Raw genomic sequence first — 22,488 nt, 5'->3', positions numbered from 1 at the left:
TTATTGGATTAGTCTGTTTCTTCAAGAGCATAAATCCCGTATTTACCACATGGTGGTGCCAGAGGCTAAGTGAACTAAACGTTAGCAAATTGTTGCACTGGCTCTCTGGAACAAGAACATAAACTATTACCCGTGTGACTTGTAGAGAATAGGGTCTTGTGGAATCTGGATAAATGCCCTGTAGGCAGTAAAAGTTAACTTTTTTGGCTGTGTATGCCATTTTACATGTCTCCAAGTAGAAACGTGACGTGAATTTTTGATTATGAAGTGGTGTACTCTCAGCTGTTTTGGAGTTCGTGTATGGCAGTAAGTAATGAATCTGGTTTGAAGAATAGTCACAATCAAAAAAAAAAAAAAAAGAGATTTATTGAAAGTAAAGTTACATGTAGTGGTAGCAAGTTCATATCCCGTGTTGCCAAGTGAAAAATGCTAATCTCAAATGGCTTTTTTAACGTTTAAAAGCAAAATCTGTCAGTAATATTTAAAAAGAAGATTTAAATGGATGCTTCTTTACTATGAAATTCCACATGATGTTTTGCAGTTCTTGAAGGAAATAATACATTTTAACAACTCATAAGGCCTAAAACTCAAGAATTTAGGCTGAAAATTTTCTTATATGTGTAAAGTGCTGTTAAGTTCTGATTATGGTACTTAACGTGGAGTCATTTGGCATGGTGTGTGTATCTGTGAATATGTAAGAAATCCACTGTACTGGAATCATGGAGTGGCACCTTCTTATCCCAGGCCTTGCTTAAGTCTGTTAGCTGCATTATTGGGTAGTTTGCAGTCACTTTTCTTGTGCTGTCATCTAAGTTCCATGTGGATAAGGTCAGCTGCAAAGTCAGTGAGGAGATTAGTTCTAAAAATACTGGACAATTCCAGAGGTTTTTAATGGGAAATAAAACTCAAGAGTCTTTTCCTTTCTGTTTCATTGGTCTTCTAGAATAGAATAAGGCAGATAAGTAGTCTTGTGGTGCTCCTCTGAAATCTCTGATACTTAATTTCCTTCTTGTGGTTACAGTTTGGGCACTTAAAAAATTCGTGGTTCATTTTGGAGTTTTGAACTTCATGGCAAACCACTGCAAAAGTTGGTGGCAACTCATTGAAAATTTTGTGAAAGAACGTCAAGAAGCTCTTGCTCCACGGCCCATCAGAGGACTTGGAAGTGTTATGCTAAAGCTTGACAGTAAGGTATTTCTACTTACTTCCTTAAGCAACTTGAAAGTTTGTTTTACTCTCTGTTCACCATATTCTGAGATGGTTTAGTTCTAAAATAAACGTCTGTCACTAATGGATATGTCTTTCATGTAAAACTGTATCTGTTTTATGGTGTATTTTAAATTATGTCTCTTCTATCACTATTCACACTTAAGTGCACATTTAAATTTGTTAAATGGTTGCGTGCAAACCTTGACAGAAGTCACTTTTAAAATATAAAATATAATAAAATATAAAATTCCTCATCTGAGTAAGGCAAAGTTCTCATGGTTTAATCACCTCACCTGGTTAAAAAGATTTTGAATTTAAACTTAATGAGCTTTAGTGTGAAGGATAAGATATTCCTACTTCTTATGTGAAGATTTAATTAGAAAGCAGACCATCGTATTTGGTAAGTAGGGCCCAAGATAGTTCAGACATTTTTGTCTATACTATGTGGAAGCAAAAGTAGTTGCACACAGTAGTATGGTGGTAGAGAAATGAGTCTTCCCTCTGTAAGTGAAGAAATATGTGGGATAAAGTATTTAGGAAATGCCATAGAATAAGGCTTCTATGTTCCCCTCCCTTCTTCCCCATGCAAAATATGCCTACATTTGCATTGCAAATTGTTGAGTTGGAAAGCTCCAGAAAATTCATAGGGTTTCTTTCATTAAAAATTGTAAGTTTTCATGTAAACAGGTAGATTATTTTGTTTGTAATAGCTATGGCACTGTGTAAGTATCTGCTTTCTGTAACTGTGTTGTTGAAGTATTCTCTGTTCTGGAAAAAGCATCTTAGGACTTCTATAACTGAAGAGAGGAACCCTGTAAGTACGTTTGTCAGAGCATCTGTACCTTGGCAGATTGGTCTTGCAGTTGGTAGCTCTGAATTCCTACAGGAGAGGGAGGAGCTTAAGCCTGGATCTAATGGGTGAATGGATGACAAAAGGTCAACAAAAACATTAAAATGGCTCTAGGAGAAAAGTAGTAATTTCATAGAGTTCATTGTGGAAGAATTTGAAAAAGAAAAAGCCTTTCAAAATACAGCTATAAACAAATCGTTTTCCAAAGCTAATGAAAATTGCTAACATGGGATAAAAGCTTATGTTATACAAAGCTTTTCATAAAAAATATTTTTGTTCTGTAAGTAAAAAGACTCACTAGACACAATGTTGAATGTGTAGTTGTTTCATGAGTTGCCAAGTTTGGTATCCTTGCTTTGCATAATTGTATGATACAGTATCCTTCCTAATTCCAGCAAGTCTTTTTCTCCTTAAAGAAGGTAGGGCTTTAATGTGCAGCAGAACCTCTCCCTCTTCATCTTAAATGTACTTAAGGTCAGTTTATTTACATGTTGTTTTTGTCTAACCAGAACAACAGTGTTGGCCAACTCATTTCCCCATCTCTTTTCACCCCTCCATTTTTTAGATGACAGCTGTATTCCTCCTGAGTCTGTGCTCTGTGTATTAAAGCAGTCTAAGCTTTCCCAGACATTACAAGAAGGGCCCGTGATAATCTGCATGATTCTGTTGTCCTCATTTATGCCTATTCTAATTCTGTTTCAGTCAGCATTTATCATGAGTGGCTGGGATTGTATGTAGTTTTCCAATGCTTATCACACTAATGCTTCATATCTTCTAAGTTCTACTGGCTGTACTTATTCTGTGTATTGTAGGATGATGGATGCATGGTATCTCAGAATTTGGGAAGCCATGCCACAGACTATTGGCAGTTGCATTTTTTGTAGGGACAGGGAAAAAAGGGGATTGAAAATTACATCCTTGCAAGATTTTTGAAGTTGGATTACCAAATGTTTTGGCTTCAGTAGGCACTGTTGAAGAGAAAAAAAATATTTTGTTATGCAAACACAGAATAGAAATGTGGGGGATAAATTCTTACAGCTTACCTTTTATGGGTGAGTGTGAGAAACCAAGACCGAGGAATAATTTCCTTTGCAATTAGAAATTTAACCTTTTTTTTTTAGCTTATTTTCATGGGAGCTGGATCTGCTTAGGGTTTTTGTTTGGTTTGTCTTTTTGTTGGTATGCTAAGTTAATTGGAAACTGAATCTTAACATCAGGATGTATTGAGACTCTTAGCTAAGTACAACAAGCCATTGACAAAGTCCGTTTCATGCAAATACTTAGTGATGCTACCTGGGCTGGCAAGGATATAGTAATATAGTTCCAGATTTGAGTGAAGTGTAGTGAGAATGAGGAACGTATCTTAGAATGGCACGTCTTTTTCCCAAAGAAATTTTAGGAGTCTATTTTACATAGGATGGAAAATAACCCATTGTGAGAAATGGGTGAGTACTGCTCATGCATGCAAATCTGAGTTTTACTGATTATATCTGTTTTTAAACAAAACCATCAGGAAAATAATGGTTTCTCTTTCATAATTCTCATTTACCTCTGGTTCTCCTGGAAGAGCAGAAACATTTGAAATGAAGAGAAACTCTGGTCAAGAGAAAAGAAAGGACATTGTATTTTATTGTTTTAATAAACAGTAGGTCAGTCTCTGAATGTGTCTCCTACAAATATGGACTATGAAAATAGGATGTCGTTCCTGTATTCTTTAGTCCGTGGCTGTGCATTTGCCTCATGGAGAGTCAGCAGACAGCTGTTGGCAGCAATATCTGAGATGTGAGAGACTTTCTGGAGGAGAGAGGAGGGGAGTTTCTGTTGTCAGCCACTGAACCATCCTAAACTTAATAGATAGAGTATCAGGTGTGTTCTTAACAACAAGAGAATTAATAATTTCCTTTACTGATTTTTTTTATTTTAAAGGAGACAATTGTCTTAGAATATGATGACTACAGTTTGATTATAGAATTTGTGAGGGAGTTTAGCAGTATTGGCAGTGACTCAACTGTATGCACTAGACTTTAACTCGTTGCAATGTTCTAATATTTTACATGCATGCTTTCTGATGTACTTGAGTGAATCAGGTAGTTGTTAAATGCTTTTCCTAGGTGTAGTGTACTGGAATTTTATATGTGGATTGTTTAGGTTGTTTGGATTTTGGATAAAATCAATTTCTATTTCTTCTGGTGCCAAGTTCGGCACATAGTTGAAACAAGCAGAAAAGAAGCAGAATCTTTGCCAGTACTTAAATCATTATAGAAAATACGTTCACAGGCATGTAAGATCTTAGATGAATAGTTTTCCAATACTGGAAAAGTGGCTATAGACTTACTAATTTTGGGTGACTTGAAGATTTGAATTAAACTGTAGCCTGTTTTCAAATGTAGGTTTGTAGAACTACTTAAACATCAGTATTGTTAAGGTAGTAGGCAGCTGGAGCCTCCCAGGTATTGTCTTAAACATTAATAAAAAATATTGTTATTTTGGACATATAATTTTATTTCCTAATTACTGTATTTATCATCCAGTTCCCTGAGGCTGAAATTATAGAAAAATACCAAAGACTTCCTTTCACATTCTCCTCAAATCTTAGGGCTCTTTTGTATTATTTTGTATGGAATTGCAAAATGGAGCGACACAGCCATGAGATCTATGTTTTTTCCAAAACATACGCATAGTAGGTTTTAAAATGCAGAAATAAAGTTAAAAGCATGTCATTGAATCAGAAAACAGCTTTCCCTTTTTTACAGACAAATTATTCCATTGGTGAAGAGGTAAAGTAGAAGCAAATTCTATAGTGTCAGTTTGAGGCTTTTGAAGCTTTCTAATTGATTTCTCTGACTCTTTCCACGAGTAGCAAAAGCTAGTAAACGTGGGTTCTTTATTTTCATGTTTCCTAATGTTCATGTTTCTTTGTAAATCTGCTTCTAACTTAACATTATGAGATTTTTATGAATTTGGAATATTCTTACCTTTTGTTTCTGTTGGGAGCTAATGTAATTTCTGGCAACTGGTGAACATGCTAGATTTACTGAGAATTCAGTGGTCTTGTTTTCAGGGAGAAACAAGCTTCACTTACGTGATCTGAATCTGTAATGCAAATGAATAACAATGTTAAAGCTCTTCACTGTTGTGATTATGCTACTAATTGATTAGTAATGGTTAGAATTAAGAATATAGTCCTACATAAACTGGGTCCTGAAATGGGTATATTTTAGCATCTTGGTGAGCATCAGTAAACAAAAATAATTGTAGTTTAAAAGGAGAAATTGACTGTTGAGAAGTGCAAGGAGAATTATATGAAATTTGTACATTTATATGATCTACAATTTGCTGTTGTGTGTATATCAGACTTAATTATGATTATGGTTAATTATCATTAATAATGATTATGCCGTTGAATATGAATGCTTTAATATGAATATGGTACCAAAAAAAAAAGAAATCTGTTCAAGAGTAATTGGCACAATAGGAGTGTTGTGAAACACGTAGAATGGGAGTATTTGAATGCCTGAATGGGAGTGTTAATGACATCAATGAATACCTCACGTTAAGATTTGGTGTCTTGCTGAAACGCGCTTCTCGGAGTCCTGCTCTGCCATCTGATAGTAGCTCTCCGTATAATTAAACTGGAATTTCCCAGATTGTTCTGATAGCTCTGTTAATGCCATTAAAGTTGTTCGTATTTTGTTCTATCCCTCTTTGTTTCAAAAATGCACGTTAATAGTAAAACCCAGGTTCTTGCATTAGAATTTGTTATGATCTTTTCTTCCTATTGCAATTTACCTTTGTGTCTAGAACAATTTCATTTTCATTCTGTGGATGACTTTGCCTGCCTCTCATTGCTTTTTTTCCCTATTACTGCATTTTTCAATAATTTTCCACTGTGTTGTGTTTTTTTCCCTTTTCTTCCATCTCCGCCTGCCACTGACAAGCTGTGGCACTGGCTTAATAAGAAGGTAAATAAACAAAAAAATTGTGATTCCAAGTAATGAATTCTGTGGTTTTGGGGAGGTTTTTTTTTTTTAACTTTTTTTTTTTTTTTAATTTTGCAGCATGAACACTCCTTAACATGCCTTGCTTCATATAGATTTCTCTCTCAAATGCCTCTTTTCCAGCTCTTGGTATAAGCTACTGAAGGTCATATAATTCTGTCTGATCTCTTCTGTTCTGGTGAATGCACATAGTTAAATGTTTAGCACAGCAGAATATTGCATTAATTTATCAAGGAGTAGAGTAATTTAGGGGCACTTTTATTTAAGAATAGTTGATCTCCACCTGGCCCCCACTTGTGCACCTAACAAAACGAGTTCTCTCCCAGTGTGGAGAGCTGTTCTTTGCTCAGAGAAAGCATCAGTTAACGGAATTACCAGTGGAGTGGTGAGGATGTGAAGCACAGTTAAAAAGCTGTAAGTGCTTGCAAAAAGTGCATGGACTGGTTTCACTGAGTGCTGTCAATCTTTTACTTTTGAAGTGCCAAAGTTGCCTGTTGACATAGGCATGGTATGTAGTGTACCAGGAGCAAATACATACAAAACGAGACTTTGCATGGCCTCAGAACTGCTGAATCTTAATAAGTCTGAAGGGAAGAAAAAAGCTGGTTAAAAAAAATTAAAAATTAAGTAGTTGGTATAGCTGAAATATTTTTTCCTATTATGTGGCTTTTAAAAGTGTGTGATATGTTTTCATAATTTAGTTATAATTGTCCATGACAAGGGGCATTTTTAATGTTCTTTTGCCCTTGACTGTATTTCTCCAGTTTTAAAATTACATTTTTATTTCCCAACTTTGAAATGTTTATCTTATATGAGTGACTTGTGATTAGTAAATATGTACAACCTTAACCTGTCGTAAATTTAGTTTATTACATACTGGTTTGTTGGCAGAGTTCAGGTGAAGAGCTGAGTTTGGTAAGCCACAAGAGGAAGTGTAGTCTCAACTGCTTTTTTTCTAAGTATTTGTCATTTTCGTTGAAAATTCATGAGTAGATACGGTTTTTTTCCTTAATGGTAGTAGGTTGCAAAACCAACTCAATTGTAATAGCTTTTAAATGCTAAAATTTGGATTTTATTTTTAGTTTAGAAACTTGGTTATTAGGCAAAACCCTGTGGATATAGTTTCTTAACAGTGTTGTTTTTTAGTTCCTTGGAGTTATCTTGGAAAACTGTTAGTTTACTTTTCAGTTTCATAAGTAGAAATCCTGAAAGTCCTGTAGTATTAGATAACATTGCCTTCTGTTTATGAACATACAATAATAATATTATAATCAAGATTTTTTTAAAAAAGTGAAAAAAGTGCAACCAATGGGTTCATTTTGTTGTATGTAGTGTTTTGGTGATTTTTTTTTTTTTTAATTAAAAACAAAAGGTCACATTTTACCAGAGGCAAAAAAAAGGATGGGATTTGTACTAAAGACCACTGGTTGCAGTTAAAAGGGGTTTCCTTTTGTGCCTTCTCCTTTTTGCACATCTTTGAAGGGAAGTACTTTAGAGACCATAAAGATAAATTTCTGGTAATCCAGCAGGAAATTAAGAATCATATGGATATGGCAGAGTTTGAAATGATGGTTGATTATGAGTGCTAGTGATAAACCTTGGCTTTTTGATTCATGTTCATGGTATATATAGCCCAGAATATAGAACAGATACAGTCAGTCTGGCATAATTTTTTCTTAATAATATTGTCTATGTCAGGACTCTGTAGAAGGAATTGCTTAATTCTTCGGCTGCTTTTGGAGGGATACTGGTGTAGGTAGACTTGAGACCTCACACAGACTGTTCTCTACCTTTTCTAGCTTAACTACTCAGCTGACTCATTTCAACAAAACCTTGGGATGTGTTGTGGTTACAGACTTCTCCTTATTCTCTGCAGATGATATTAATGGGATTATATCTTCAAATATTAACTAACTAAAGGGAAATGAGAAGTTTAAGGAACGTCTCGGAAAAAAATTCTCATAAATAGCAGAGCTGTTTACAGAAAAATAAAAGCCCCTGTTGGTAATTTTATGGAGATTTATTCAAAAATGAAGTAGATGCCTTAGTGTGCTTCAGTGTTTGGGTAATGTAGTAAATTAAACATAGTAGAAAAACTACTACTTTGAAGGCTAGACAGTATGAAACCTGCAAATATTAATTCATAGATGATGTATCATACTGCATAACATGGAGAACCTGACTAGATAGTAGGATTTCTGATTTTTAAGTATGGATTGTAGTTCTGTTACAGCTTAAAATACAATATCCAGCATCCAAAAGTTGAAAGAGGGAGTACTTGCAAATTATTGAGGAGCTTCCTAATAGAATGTAACTCAATCATAAAAAACCTTTTTACTGTGAGCTAAATTAAAATAAAAACCTTGATAACATTTCTTTTCAAAACTGTGACAGTTAAAGATCGATTTTTAAGGACAGTCTATCACAAATCGGTAACATTTCAGTTTGGTTTTACAAGTGTGACCTTCTGTAGCTTAGGAGCCTGGCTTTCATTTACCTTCGCATAATCTCGGATGTTGTGGCAGTCTCAGCTTTCTGCTGTTGACTAACCTTTAGATTTGGAGCTTGGAACCGAATATAAAACTTCATGGCCTCTGGTTAATGAGTGTGTTTAGTCAGTACATGTTTGCCTCTGTGTGCATGCCCATGGTTTACAGGAGCGGTGTAAGGGAGGTCTGGCAGGGTTGGGGTAGGAGTGAAGTCTCACCTGATTCGGTGATAAGTAAACCACACAGGCATTTAACAGTGCAGCCTCCCTGCAGTGAGTAGCTTACCTGCACCTATGCATTATTTAACACAAGTATGAAAGGGTGAGGGATTGCTAAGGAAGTGTTGTGGGTTAATGTAGGAGAAGGAAGTATGTTTTAATAGAAGGAATAAAAGAGTAAATATAGCCTTAAGTGAATGTTGTTCATCTGCTTTTACTTGTACGATACTCAGTCCAATTCAGTCTTCTTCTGTGATATGTCTGTTCCATTTATATAATTTGGATCCCCTTAAGTCTGTGTTGAAAGATGTAATTGCAATACCTGTAGGCTTGCCAAAGCTGGCTTTCATCAGGCTTCCTTGGGCTACCTGCCCAAGTAAATAGAGACAAGGTGGGCTTGCATGGCTGAGGCTGTTGCTGGTACCAGTACATCATCAGTGCTGCCATGACTTTACTAACTAGATTAAAGGTAATCCGGGATTTGCATATGCTGCAGCTGCACCTTAATGGCAGTCCAGGCATATTTGAACCCTCAGTATGAATGTCCAGGAAAAATACCTTGTCTGTCTTGTGCCATCTCGGAGAGAATCCTCATCCTGGTCTTTTGGAACTGGACCTTCCAGTAGTTGCTACATAGCAAAACATGTAAAGCATTCAGCCTCACCTCCACTGAGTATTCATCTATTGGATACCCCTCACACAATCATTGAGCCTAGCATTTTTTGAAATCTCTGACAGTACTCCAATTACAAGGATTCAGTGAATCTGATTAAGGTTCTATATATAAGACTACTGGATTTCTTTTAACTCTGACTTAGAAAGTAAATAGCAGTTTGAACTTCATCTAAAATGACAAGGGCAGCTTTAATTTTTAATTGCTTCATTTTGAAGTCCATGCTATAAAATTTTCTTCCCATGCCTATCCAGTGGTGTTTTCTTGATGATATTTTTTATTTTTGTCCTTTAAAACAATGACTTTCATTTCTTGCTTCTCTTGCATAATCATTAGATGTACATGAAACTTGGAAGGACACAGCAAATCCCTTATTTCCAAAGAGGCAACCCCTATATATATATGCCATATATATGCCCTATGTAGGGGCTACATAGTTTTTCAGAGAGCTGCAGTACTGTTGCAGGCAGGTCACCCCCCCTCCAGCACTGGCAATGCATTTCTGATGGCTGAGATATTTTAGCAAGCTGAAAATCAAACTTAGGTTAAAAATACCCGAGACAAAAGATTTTCATACTCCCTCATGTTTTCTGAGTTTCTTTCTGCAGTCCTTAATGTGGTGCAGACTTTGTTACAAGAACTTGTGTTAATTTAGCTCAAACAAGGACCTGGTTGTAAAAACTCGAAGTTTAAAATAATTACTTGATGTACATAAACTGCTCAGCTGCTACCGGATGAACACACACAAAAAAAATCTTTACTTTTTTCAAATAGGAGATCTAACTTCAGTGTTGACCAATTCAATCTTCACACAGCAGTCTGAGAAGTTCATTGTTCCCGGGTCAATTTCATGTGTAGGGATAGGGTAAATAATGAAGAAAGAACTAATGTAAACCATTAGCATGCATATTTGTAGTTTTATAAACTCTCTAACTAAAAAGTTAGCAACTTAATTGTTGAATATATAACTTGAATTATAACTTTCGCTTACTACACATTGGCTTTGACCTCAGATCTTGTAAATCACAAATTTTACAATTGTGCTCTTGCTTTTTCCTGTAGTAATGCTAAATGGAGTAGAAATAGACCTGGTATTTGAACCATAGGAGCTAGAAAAATGTATTTGATCATGCTTGCATGTGCTTTCACAGCTTTTTATGTAAACAGTCAATTTGTGTACGAGATCAAGCTCAGCTTGCACTGTTCCAGAGCACTCTGCAAAGTCATGTGACTGAGCAGTTTCATTGTTTGGAATGACATTATCAGAATTTCTCTACTCAAACGTGGCATCACCATTTGCTTTTGGACATGTATAGAATGGGCCTTTTTGTAAACTGACAGAACAACAAACGTGCCTGCTTTCCTGTATCAGTCAGTTTAGCTGATGCATGCTTAATGCTGAGCATTCTCCTGAGACTGGAAGTGGACAGAAATAGTTGCTGCTGAATAATTGGCCTGATATTCAATAATGTAGAACCCACCTCTCCTATATCAGTTCAGAAAGTGATGAGACAGCTTTAAAAATTTTATTACTTGGAAAAATATCTCATTTGTCATTTAGATGGCTCTTAGCTATTCAAATCTGAAAGTTATGGTTGTGCTTTATAAGTATACCTTGATAGCTTTGAAGTCCTGTGCAGACAGTATTTGTAAGTCTCCAAGTTGCTGAAGGACAAGAAACAAAGACAAATTTCTGGGTTCTAGTTGACATAAATGTCTTCTTTAGGTACTTCTCTAGGTCTAGTAAGTAATTTTTGAATTATTGCTTGCTTTGCAGAGAGCTTCCCATGTTGTGTGGTAATGTGTACATGTTTTTTGCAAAATCACGTCATACCATGACCTTAATCATGCTAACATCGCTTGTTAATTGTTCATTTCCAAGCTTGAGCATAAATGCTGTTTGATTAGAGCCTGATTTGATATTGTGATTGTAAATAAAAATAACAATGTTGCATAACATACAGCATTGCTTCCATTAAAGATTTATGCGTCATAATTTGGTCTTTTTTTTTTTTTTCTGCACAGATTATCGTGTGGTTGGAGAAAATGCTAGATAAAATAATCAGCATTTTCATAATATTTTTGCTGGTGATTGGAACCCTTCTGCTAGCTCTTCTCCTTACTGCAAAGGTACAGTGTGCTAACGAATATAATCATAGAGCTCATTTTCATTGCTGATGAAGGTTACTGATACTTATGAGATTGTATAGCTTTAAGGATTTTTCTAAATGTTTAGGAACTAATTGCTCTGTAGTTGAACTTGTCACCATTCCAAGACTATAAAATACACAAAAATATATCAAAATCTCAATATTTATATTTCTTTATATTTCTGTGGTTTTTACCTATATGACAAGGCTAATGTAGAGATATTTGGAAATAAAAAAATTATTGTAGTAGAAGAATTATTACCTTACGTATTATAGACAGGAACAGATTTGTTTTGCATCCTGTTGACACTTTCCTTGTCAACAGAAAAACCACTTAGAATTTTTTCTCTTTAATTACCTCACATCAGAAACATTTGCAAAATAATTAAGATGTGTTTGTCAATTTGTTTGTGTAATTGCCTGTAATAACCTCATGGTATCCTTTTCTGAGTTAAATGTACTGAGATTCATGATCAGTGCTTCTCTGAAAGTGATTTTTTGGTTTATGGTTGAGTTCGGGTGTAGGTTTTTTTTGCTCACCAGAAGAGGTCACTCATGTACTTTTTTCCTTTTTCCTTAATGGAGCTGTGTTCATACTTGAAACAGTCAATGGAGATTGACATCAGAATCCATTGATCTTTGTTCCATAACTGTATTCAAGTCAAATATTCAATATCCTTTTTCCAAAATGTCGGCATATGTAATGTTGAGTACTTAAAACTGAAGACTTTAGAAGTTGTGCAAACATTCCTGCCTAAAGCTCCCTTACATTCACAAAAGGACTATTAAGATATTTATGAAAGGTGTATTTTATTATTCTTGCTGAAGAATTTTTTTGGTTAGGCATTTTATAGCAGCGCTGGTCGTGGTAGAGCTAAGTATTCATTCATTTTTATATTTCTTTGATACATGGCTTAAAAAGGTGTATCTGAAACTTTGCTTTGTATTTTAGTGCTTCTCTTGACAGCACTGCTGTTATTGTTGAATTTTTCCCACTGCTGTAAAAAGGTTTAAATTTCCATTTGCTATTACTAATGACCAGAATTTGTTATTGTATTGACTATGTGTTTCTTGGGTTAATGGAACTTCTTTCTTCATAGTGGGCTGTTTGCACTGGAAGAATTATATTTTAAATGAACAAACTGTTTACTGCCCCCCTGCTCACCTTCTCCCCGTTGCCCCACCCTCTTCCTCCCAATACTACTCCCCTCCCCCCCACTCAAAAAAAATCTATTTCTGAATCTAGGAAAAGTTGTGGTTTGTATTGCATAACAGTTCTCATCTCTCTGTTTAATTTAGGTACATCAAGAGAGTGTTCACATGATTCAAGTCACAAGCAGCTTGATCAATGAGACAGTAGCCAGTCACCCAGAATGGGCAAAGTAAGAATGCTGAAGTTAAGCGAATAGTATAGGGTGGATGAACAAGCTTCCAGGTGCTCTTATGCATAGTTTTTAATTTTAAAAAATTCCCTAGGTGAACAGAAATATGAGTGTCTCTCACAGGCAGTTTTAAAAGCTAAACTCTCAGACAGCAGGGATATTTATGCATCACTCTGGAGGACTGTCAAATGTGCTATCTCATTAGAGGACTGGTTGGATTTTGGTGGTGAAGGAAGCTGCATGAACTTTTCTAGCTACAGTTGTGGAGAAGAAACTTGTATAGTGCAGAGAATAAAGAGATCTGTATTTTTTCCCTTTTTCCTATGAAAGAAAAGTGCTGGCAAAGAATTCTCTCTCTAGAAAGCTTCAAGATAGAGCTAAATTGTTTTTTAAATGTGGAGAGATGGATGTGGAGTGCATTTGGAGGAATAGGAGTTGAAGACATTGTTCCTGGAGTGAATGGAAGAAGAGTTCAACGGTGGAAAGAATGGTGGATGGGGGGAGTTGAGTGTGAGTCAGCTGGGCAGGGCCATTCCTGTTAAGAGCAGATGTGTATAGTGTGTACAGTGGGAAGTATGTAAGGTTTAATGACTAAAGTAAGCACCAAGTAGTAAGGGAGAGAGAAGGTTGAGGGAAATGTGTCTAGAGAAAACCATGGATGAGCGAAGGAGTCATTGCTTGAACATCAGAGGGGGAATGGGTGAGACTGAAAGGTGAGATTTTAAGGGGGCGTGTTCCAGGTGACATTCATTCTGCTTCAGATAAATTGACAGTAAGATGTAAGATACCAATTTAATGCCAGCAAAAAAAGATCTCTTCAGAATAAGAACGGTTGACTCTTTCAAAGGCGCATTCTAAATAAAAGTGAGAGAGGTTTAAGAAGATTGAAAGAAAGCAGATGCTGTATTATAAGAGCAAAACAATTTTTTTAAAACATAATTAAAGGATATAGTTAATAACCACTGTAGTAATATGTGCTTTAGCACTGCTAAAGTAATGACAATCATGGGAGTAGAAAGTACTTAAACACTTGGTTTTATTCCTGCATGGCATCTCTTGTGTTGTTTGGCCTTTCTGTTTTGCCATAAGATGGAAATAAGTGGGAATAATGAAGATGGAAATTTGACTGTCAGAAGCTTATGTACATGATGAAACTACTGGAGTACTAGTTAAATAATTTGCAGAATTCTAGCATTTATACTTCCAGTGTTTGCATCCAAATTTGAAGTGTCCATAGCACACTATATTTTAGTTCATTAAGAGTAAGAATACCTCCTGCCAAGTCCATGAAGCTTTATCAGCTTTCATAGCTTGATGCTCATATTATGTTTAGAGGTGAGTGACTGAAATATCTTGGAATTCCAATCTGGAACATTTCTGAAGCATTATACAGATAGAAGAGCTTCCATGTTGATCTTCAGGCACGTGAACAAATACAGCAGTTCTATTTTCCTGAATGCTTTCATTTTGTTTTGGAAGGGCTCCAACAAGTGCCATTGAATCAAGATGTAAAAAGAAAGTCAAAGCAGAGATTGTGTGCCCTATATTCACAAGTAGTGAAATGCTGACACCTCAGTAGGGTACATTGCTTGAAAGTGACATGAGTCCCTGAAGAAATTCACAAGCAGGTGGTTTGGTGAGGACTTAGAAATAACTGATGTCCAAACCTTTTGTCAACTGGTTGCTTTTTCATGGAAACTGTTAACAATTTACATTCAGCTTGTAATTCAAAAGGTTGTGTTTGCAGCTAGATGAGAATGCTTGATACAGTATTTTCAGGAAACTCTGGGGAAAAAAAATAGTGTCCTATGAATAGCAGACATGATGCAGATCTCTTTTGAGAAAGCTGAGATATCAATTTAATTAAGGTTTCAGGAATCTTGGTGGATTTTAAATGCAGTGATAGGCCCTAGATTTAATTGTGCTTTGCTTATGGGAAAATCTATTCCTTGCTATGTAGAAGGAAACATTCAAGTTGTAGTAAGTTTATATGTATTTAACCCTAATGATTTGTTGTTTCAGAATTGTAATTTACGTTGTGTTTTGGCTGTAATGAAGTGGGTATAATATATAGCAGTCAACTTCGTTTTCCGTTTTTAAATCCCCCCCAGCTGGCTCCCAGAAGCCCAGGTCATTCAGAAAGCACTCAATTCTGCAGCTAACAATGTATACCAGTATGGCCGAGAATGGATCACACACAAGGTAAGAGTGAGCTGTCAAAAAACTCCAATTCTTTGGGTTTTTTTTTCATTTCTTGTATTTCATAAAAGTAACAAGAAATAAAAATACATTTGTCAGTAGTTCTTTTCCATGTGTTTAACCATTTTGTTGACAGATCTATTCCTTCCACTCTGGTTTGGGACTTTTGAAGAGTGGGAGCGATTTCAGTAGTTTTTTCTGCTTAGAGGATAGTTTATTTTTAAGAACTGAAAAATCTGTCATCATTCTAATATTCTAATAACAAAAATGCATCAACTAAAATTGAGTTATTTTTTCTTTATGAACTGACTTCAGCTGTCCTATTGTAGGCAATGTGGACTTTTATTGCAGCCACCACCCCTCCCTCTCCCCTAATTTCTGTGTGGGCTGGGTGTGCTACACTGGACAATTTTATCATAATTTGTATAGTTAAGCTAACTTTCTTCAGAAGAATTTGCCAAGATGCTTATTTATAGATATGCTATCTAGCGCACATGTCAAATTATTTGAAATATTTACTCTAAAGATAAGCATTTTAGAAACAGCATTTGTTTTTCAGTGCAGAAAGAAGTCCTTAGTGCAGCAGAATATTTTTTAACAGTCCTTGTATTATGAACCATGTTGTCTGAAGTGTGTATTTCATACTGATACTAATTTTTCTTACTGATGCTAATTTTTCTAATAACTTGGGTTTCAAATGTGCCTTTACAGACAATCTTGTTACTCATCAAGCTTGAAGTTCATCAATGGATGCCTGCTTTGTTCTGTCCTGTATAATAAAAGATTTTTATGTGTTTTAGCTCCATAAGATTTTAGGAGAAAAGGTAAATAACACTGCTGTGATTGAAAAACAAGTGCTGGAGCTCTGGGACAGGCTTTATCACTCTTGGTTTGTGAAGGTAGGTAACTCACTTAAATGATATTCTTATAAACTATCACTTAGTACTATGAGATAATTATGCTAAGTATGCATTTCTGAGGAGGAGTTTAGCAGAAAGTTGGAAGGTTGAGTAAAGATCGGTAAAAAGAAGGTAAAAATTTCAAGTGTGTTAGACACATTGTTCTAGAGTCACAGTTTTAATATGGCCAGAGCTGTGTCCTACACTTAAGTGTGTTTTAATTTTAACAAGTAGTGGAATGCTTATTGTAAAAATTAAAGTTAGGACTGTAAGAAGTCTCCTGTTAAAGGTTAGGATGTTGTAGTCAATGGGTTTGCTTAAGCTTGCTTACAGAGAATTTTGGCATCCTTCACTGAAACACTTGTCACAGTCCCAGACTGAGTCTAATAGCCTCATTCAAGATGGCAATCAGGTATTATTCACTGGGCAATAGGCCACTTCATAATTAGGGAGGAGCCACTTAAGGAATTAGCTGGTTTTTTTATGGCTGTGTCCTGTTGTCTTCTTGTGTTGCAGTTACAAAGGTGTGTAGTCAGAAGAAATCCTTGTGCATCCAGTTTAGCTTTTAGGTTTAGTGTGATTGAACATTACCTATGGAGAGGTAGAAACTAATGGTGAGAAATGTACTTTCTTGGGCTTCTGCTTGCATTTTTCTTTATTGGCTATACTGGGAAAAATTGTATGTTGCAAACAGTAAATGATGCAGGCAATAGCTCAAATCATTGCCTCTTTCTTGTGTGTTCATTAAGAGCAAAATAGATACCACTGTATCAGTCAAGCAGTAAAGTTAATTTTTAACAGAGGTGAAGCAATGCAACATACTCATATGTAGTTAAATGGGATAATTAACTACAGTTTTCTGTCAGATTGTAATTTTTCCGGTGTACAGAGTACTTCCAGGTATTTTTGGGGATGCCAGTTAAAGCAACTCTAAATATTTGGATGCATGTTGGATCTATTCCTCATTAAGAAAACATCAGTCTAAAGCATTAGCTTTAGACTTTCTCAAATCTCTAAATTTTATTTGAATTTCTGTTTTCTTTGTTTTTAAGAATGTAACACATTCTGGAAGACACAAGGGGCATAAATGGCACATAAATCGTCAAAACAGCTGGCTTGGAGATATTCTGGACTGGCAAGATGTGGCATCGTTTGTTCACGATAACATCGAAACATTTCTCTCGGTTCGTATTCTTTGCACTTAGATGAAATTGATCTAATTTTTCACTGATAGCGATTTCTCCTTAGAGTACCACTAAGGTTATGGATTCAAGCAAATGGAAAATTATGGAAATGCTGTTGGTGTTATTTACAATTACTTAAGCAAGTGTTGCAAGCCTGTTTAGGATCTAACTGTAAAACAAACAGAAATGTTTATCATAATGAAGCTTTTGTGCTTTCAGCATCTTCATGGATACCAGCTTCCCAGACATCTTCCTGAGGCAAATTGTTATCTGTGTCACCTGCAAGCTGATTTTCAGTACATTATTTTATATAGTCTTTTCTCTTTAAAGAAGAAACCAGTTGGTTTAGGTTATAACTGAAGAAGCTATTGACTATGAGGTTGTGAAAACAAAACCAAGCAATAAAAGTGGGGGGGGTTGTCTTTATTTTGCCTCAAAGTATTATTATTTGTTGGGTTGAAAGTAGCTTATTTTTCTCTTCTTTTATGAAAGTTCTGTGGAGAATGAAATGAATGATTTACACACTGTGAATTCCTGAATAAAAACATTTCACCTTATGAGCAGAAAAAGAGGAAGCATTGAAAGCTATCCAAGCTGAAGTGTTCCACTAAAAAATCATGTTAAATCCAAAATGCTTAATACACAGAGTCAATCCTCAATATAGTTCATCTTTGACTTGGGCTGTTCTCATTATTAGAAGTATCGTCCATTTTGGAAGACTTATTATTTATACCTAACTGGCACTGTAGCAGATCTGTGGATGCTGCTGAAGGTATTATTTGCTTCCAAGCAGTTCTTGGTTTAGACTGATAGGCATGTGTGCTTTTTCTGTCCTCCCCCAATTGCTGCTTAAATTGTTGCAGCTGCTACCAGAGAAGAAGGTGTGAGACAAGAAAGAGTTGAGAGAAACTTTTTTGCAGTAAACCTTTCTTCAGTTAATTATGAAATTTGCCTAATACTTTCTCAAAGTTGGCCATGCATGCTTGAGGCAGAGTTTAAAAATGCACAGCACATCGTGATTTAAATTCAGTGTGGAGTTTCCTTCTAGGCAAGAGGCACTGAAGGAGGAAAAACTACCTGATAAGAGGTAGCAGCAGTGGTTAGAAACCATGATGCTTCAGTAATGTAAGCAGGCTAGAGAAAGGTGAAGAAAAGTGTAAAGAGAATAAATATTTAAGAATGAAAAACATAAATATTAAAATTTTCATCTAGCTAACTTACTTGCTTTACTTCTAAAACCTGGTGTAGAAGTTCAAGAAAATAGTGCCAGCAATTGACTTGCTTTCCTGTTTATTTCCAGGAGCTCATTACTCATCAGCTGTGGGGAAACACCTGTCTTTTTTCTCCATATACTCATGTCCTTAATAGCAGACTGTAAACCAGTCAGCTTAGTATGAAGCTCTAAATCCTGATTTCACATCCTTACTGGGCAGCATTTTCTTTCCTGGCTTGCTCATCTACAGTGCATTGCATAAATACTACTCACACTAATATTTTAAATTTAAAGTGATGAAAATACAGTCTCTGTTCTTGTTTAGGTCATTAAAACTTGGAGATTATGAAAATAAGAATAGCTTTTGCTTAAGTCTGGTGTGTTTTAAGCAAATTTCTTACCTAGACTAAGATACAAAGCAGTCTTACTGTATTCAGGATTTATGTTCTTACCAGAGCATGAAAAGCTTTCTCCTGGTATTTTGAAGTGGAACAATGGGTTGTTAGAATGGCATACTGAATTGGGAATTAATTTAATATTTTAAATTATGTGAGTGCTTTTGGGAGTGTGTGTTCGGGGGATTTAATTTTTCTTTTGTTTAGTTTCTTTAGTTTGGGTTTTTTGTTTGTTTGCTTTTATCATATTTTATGGAACTTTGGATGGGATTTAGACCAGATTAGATGGGGCTTTGAGCAACCTGGTCTAAGGAAGGGTGACCTTGCCTATGGCAGGGAGTTTGGAACCAGATGATCTTTAGCGTCCCTTCCAACCCAAACTGTTCTTTTTTTTTTTTTGATTGTGTTGTTGATGGGGAGAGTGAAGTTGAATACTTGAAATCAGTGCTAGCTTGCAGTTCTTAAGAATATAGCAAGACACAGTACAGTCCTAAAGCTGTGTTGACAGTTTTTTTAACATACAGGTAATTTAAAGACAATTTAATTTAAAGCTGTAAAGAACTGTGTAAAGAAGCAGATATACAGCCGTAATGAGATTTCATCCACTTTTGGGAAAGAATAAATATGTATGATTCATGTAACAAATATTTATGCATAGATTGAGTTTACCAAAAAATAACTATCTTGCTAGCCCCTTGGCTTCCTGAAGTATTTCAGAATAGAACAGATGACAGTTTTCTCTGAACATACAGCTGTTTGACAATGTCATATTACAGCCACAAGCAGATAAGCTCTTCTCCATTGATGGAAGTCATAGGAAATGTTCTTCCTCCTTAATATGAGGAGTGTTTGCTGTAAGAAAACTGTTAGGAGAAGACAGATGCTTGTGTTTTACTTTAGGCTTTTCCCCTAATGGAAGAAATTTTCATTTTAGAGTTGAAAGCATATAATTAAATCACTGATGTAGGTGTGCTGGGGAATTGCTGGTGTTCATTTAATTGGTAACAACATGCATGGATTCAGCTTTGCAACTTTGAGAATCAGGTAAAACTTGAAGCTTTCTGTACCTCCCTCAAAATGTGCTGTTCATTATAGCGGATATGCTTAGCTGTAGTTTGATGTAGACAGACCTTAATTATTTTAAAGTAATTGGCTATATAAACATGTAAATTGCCAAAGGATTTAATATGAAGATAAGCTTTTCCAAGTCGTGAGTTCGCCTTTTTTTTTTTTTCTAAAAGCTTTGGTGTTAGCAGTACTGCTGCCTTTTTCCAGTATTAGAAGCAGTAGTGTTAAAAACTAGCATAATATAATCAGTGATATGTTTCTGAAGTGGGGTTTATTTAATCTCATTCTTGGCAGAGAGAGCAGGAGGGGAGTCTCGCTTTATGCCTTGTATTTTGTACCCCATACTCCACTCAAAGGTAGTTTACCAGATAGATGAAGTAGGCAGCATGTAGCTGGACTATCAATATTGAATTTCTGAGAAATAAAAAAGACTTGTCCTTTTCTCACTCATCTGGTTTTCCATTCATAACCCTTTTTCTCCATTTCTTGTACATTTGTAGCATTGAGAAAGTGAATTGCTGCTGGCTAAATCTGTGAATGATGACTCAGAACTCACTTGATGTTACATCAGACATTGCTAATGTCTTCTTAATTTGATCTTTTGGCTCCTTGCACAAGAATACTCATCATTCCACCAGCAGGTGGTATCTCATTCAGAGATCTCCCAGGCAGGAAGACAGAAGACCATCCATAGAGATATTACACAGCAAGCTTCAGCTTAGTTAGGTTTCCCTTTCCATGCTTTTAGCATGAGTGATCTGTGCATTTTAAATCAAGTCAGCTTCTCAAATATTTCACTAGCTTACTACATATCCTAATATTTTCTCTGGCTCCAATAATTTCTGTGGGTAATTTCCTAAGTTTATAGCCATTTCAGTCCATTTTTCAGTAATGTATCAACTAGCATGTTAGGGGGCTTTTTTCTACATCTTTGTGTTCAGTTTTATTCCCTTTATACAGAATTGAGTTAGGTACATGGTTTTATCTGGCTTCCAGAAGTTTGCTGACTTGAAGTTCTCAGCAAATTACTGGTTTGGTCAAGTTCCTTTTAACCCTTATTTTCAGGTGTTGACCAGTTTAAAAGTGACCAAGGGGACATCCTAGATGCCTGAGAACATTGTATGCTTTCTTGCCTCTTACAGATTGGAAAGGCACAGTAACTGATGCTGATGGTTGTACAGCACAGTGTGATGCATAAGAGAGTCCTGAATTCTCTACAGCTTTGTACCTCTTTTAAACACTGATCCCTTATGACAGCTTACAGAGCAGTGGTTTGGGGAAAGAGATGTGGTTTTCTGTTATTTAATACTAAAAAGGTAACTAAAAGTAATGTAACATTATTGCATAAATATTCACACTTCGTTGTGTTTTGGAGAACTCAGCTGGCAAGGTGTTAGCAATTCTTTATCTGTAATTGGTGAGCTCATCAACTGAGCTGCAGTAGGCTCTGGGAATCAAACAGCATTATGAACTCTTAGGTGCAGCTGCATGTAATTTGATTTTGTGAGTGGTAGGGAAGAACTTGAGCACATTCTGATGCTGTATTGAGTAATAATTAATGTCTGCTATGTCTGTCTTCTCACCTTAGCTATGAAAAGCTTGTATCTTGAAATTTTAATGATACATATGCGTAGTGAGGAATTATTCTGTAGTTGGAGACAAGTCCTAAAAGATTCAGTTGCTTTCATAAGATATACCAAAGCTGTAGAAAGGCACTATCTGCACTTACTCTAAAGCAGATCCTGGTGATAACTAGTTCAACAGTTCCAATCAATGACTCCACCAAACAAGGATGTTCAACCCTAGGAGAGCTATTCCTGATGTTGATTGAACAACCCGATACCTACATTCAAACTACCTGCAGTTGTATACTCTTGGTTAGCAGCCCTCAGGCTAAAGCTTCTAGGGAATGTGTTCAATAAATCCTGCCTATACTGGAGAAACATGCTATTTTGAATAAAACTTTCACAGTCCTACCAATTCTGAGCTCTCCTCTGGAAGATGGAACAAGCTCCTCTCCTTGTGAACTCCTACTCCTAGCAGCTCAACATATGTGTTGCAAGTGAAGGTTTTAACAATTGCTATGATTACTAGTTAGAAGGCTGTTAAATCAGGCTAGTTTTACTCTTTAGAGCTAAACTTTACTGGACCAATTTTCATTAACAACATGCTTCATGCCAATGGTTTGCTTTACAGTCTCCTAATCATTTTCATTATGTTCTGAAAGTGGTCAGTCCTTAACAATCATGTCCTCCTTAGCTGTGAGGCTAAAAAACCATCATGATGATGCTGTGTAGTTGGCACCAATAGAGGCTGTGCTTAATGGTCTGAGTCACAGGAGTATAAATGAGCTGGCTCAAGAGCTCTTAGGCATGCAGAGCTGGAACTTGATGGGCATCATCTTCCCTCAAATTAAGGAGCTTGTCCTGTTATAAATTGTTTTTTTCTCCGGACAACTTCTGCCCCTTGACCTGTGCCCTGGATTATATGCTGTGATAGTTGGGAAAAGTATTACTTTTCCAGACCATGACAGGTGTCTTGTCCTCTTGTTAGCCTGTGAT

General features: G+C 36.0%; 1 protein-coding gene across 1 annotated transcript in view; it reads left to right on the top strand.

Moving 5' to 3' along the window:
- Positions 1-22,488, top strand: part of TMEM245 (transmembrane protein 245) — a 76,130-nt gene that overhangs the window by 20,335 nt on the left and 33,307 nt on the right. The window contains exons 6-12 of the mRNA XM_014880506.2: positions 1,022-1,191; positions 5,998-6,021; positions 11,463-11,567; positions 12,887-12,969; positions 15,081-15,171; positions 15,969-16,067; positions 17,120-17,251. Coding sequence (XP_014735992.2) covers positions 1,022-1,191; positions 5,998-6,021; positions 11,463-11,567; positions 12,887-12,969; positions 15,081-15,171; positions 15,969-16,067; positions 17,120-17,251 — 704 coding nt within the window. The remainder of the gene's footprint in view (positions 1-1,021; positions 1,192-5,997; positions 6,022-11,462; positions 11,568-12,886; positions 12,970-15,080; positions 15,172-15,968; positions 16,068-17,119; positions 17,252-22,488) is intronic.

This window comes from Sturnus vulgaris, chromosome 1 (assembly GCF_052056855.1).
Source record: "Sturnus vulgaris isolate bStuVul1 chromosome 1, bStuVul1.hap1, whole genome shotgun sequence".
Classification (NCBI taxonomy): domain Eukaryota; kingdom Metazoa; phylum Chordata; class Aves; order Passeriformes; family Sturnidae; genus Sturnus; species Sturnus vulgaris.
This window is presented reverse-complemented; position numbering and strand designations above follow the sequence as displayed.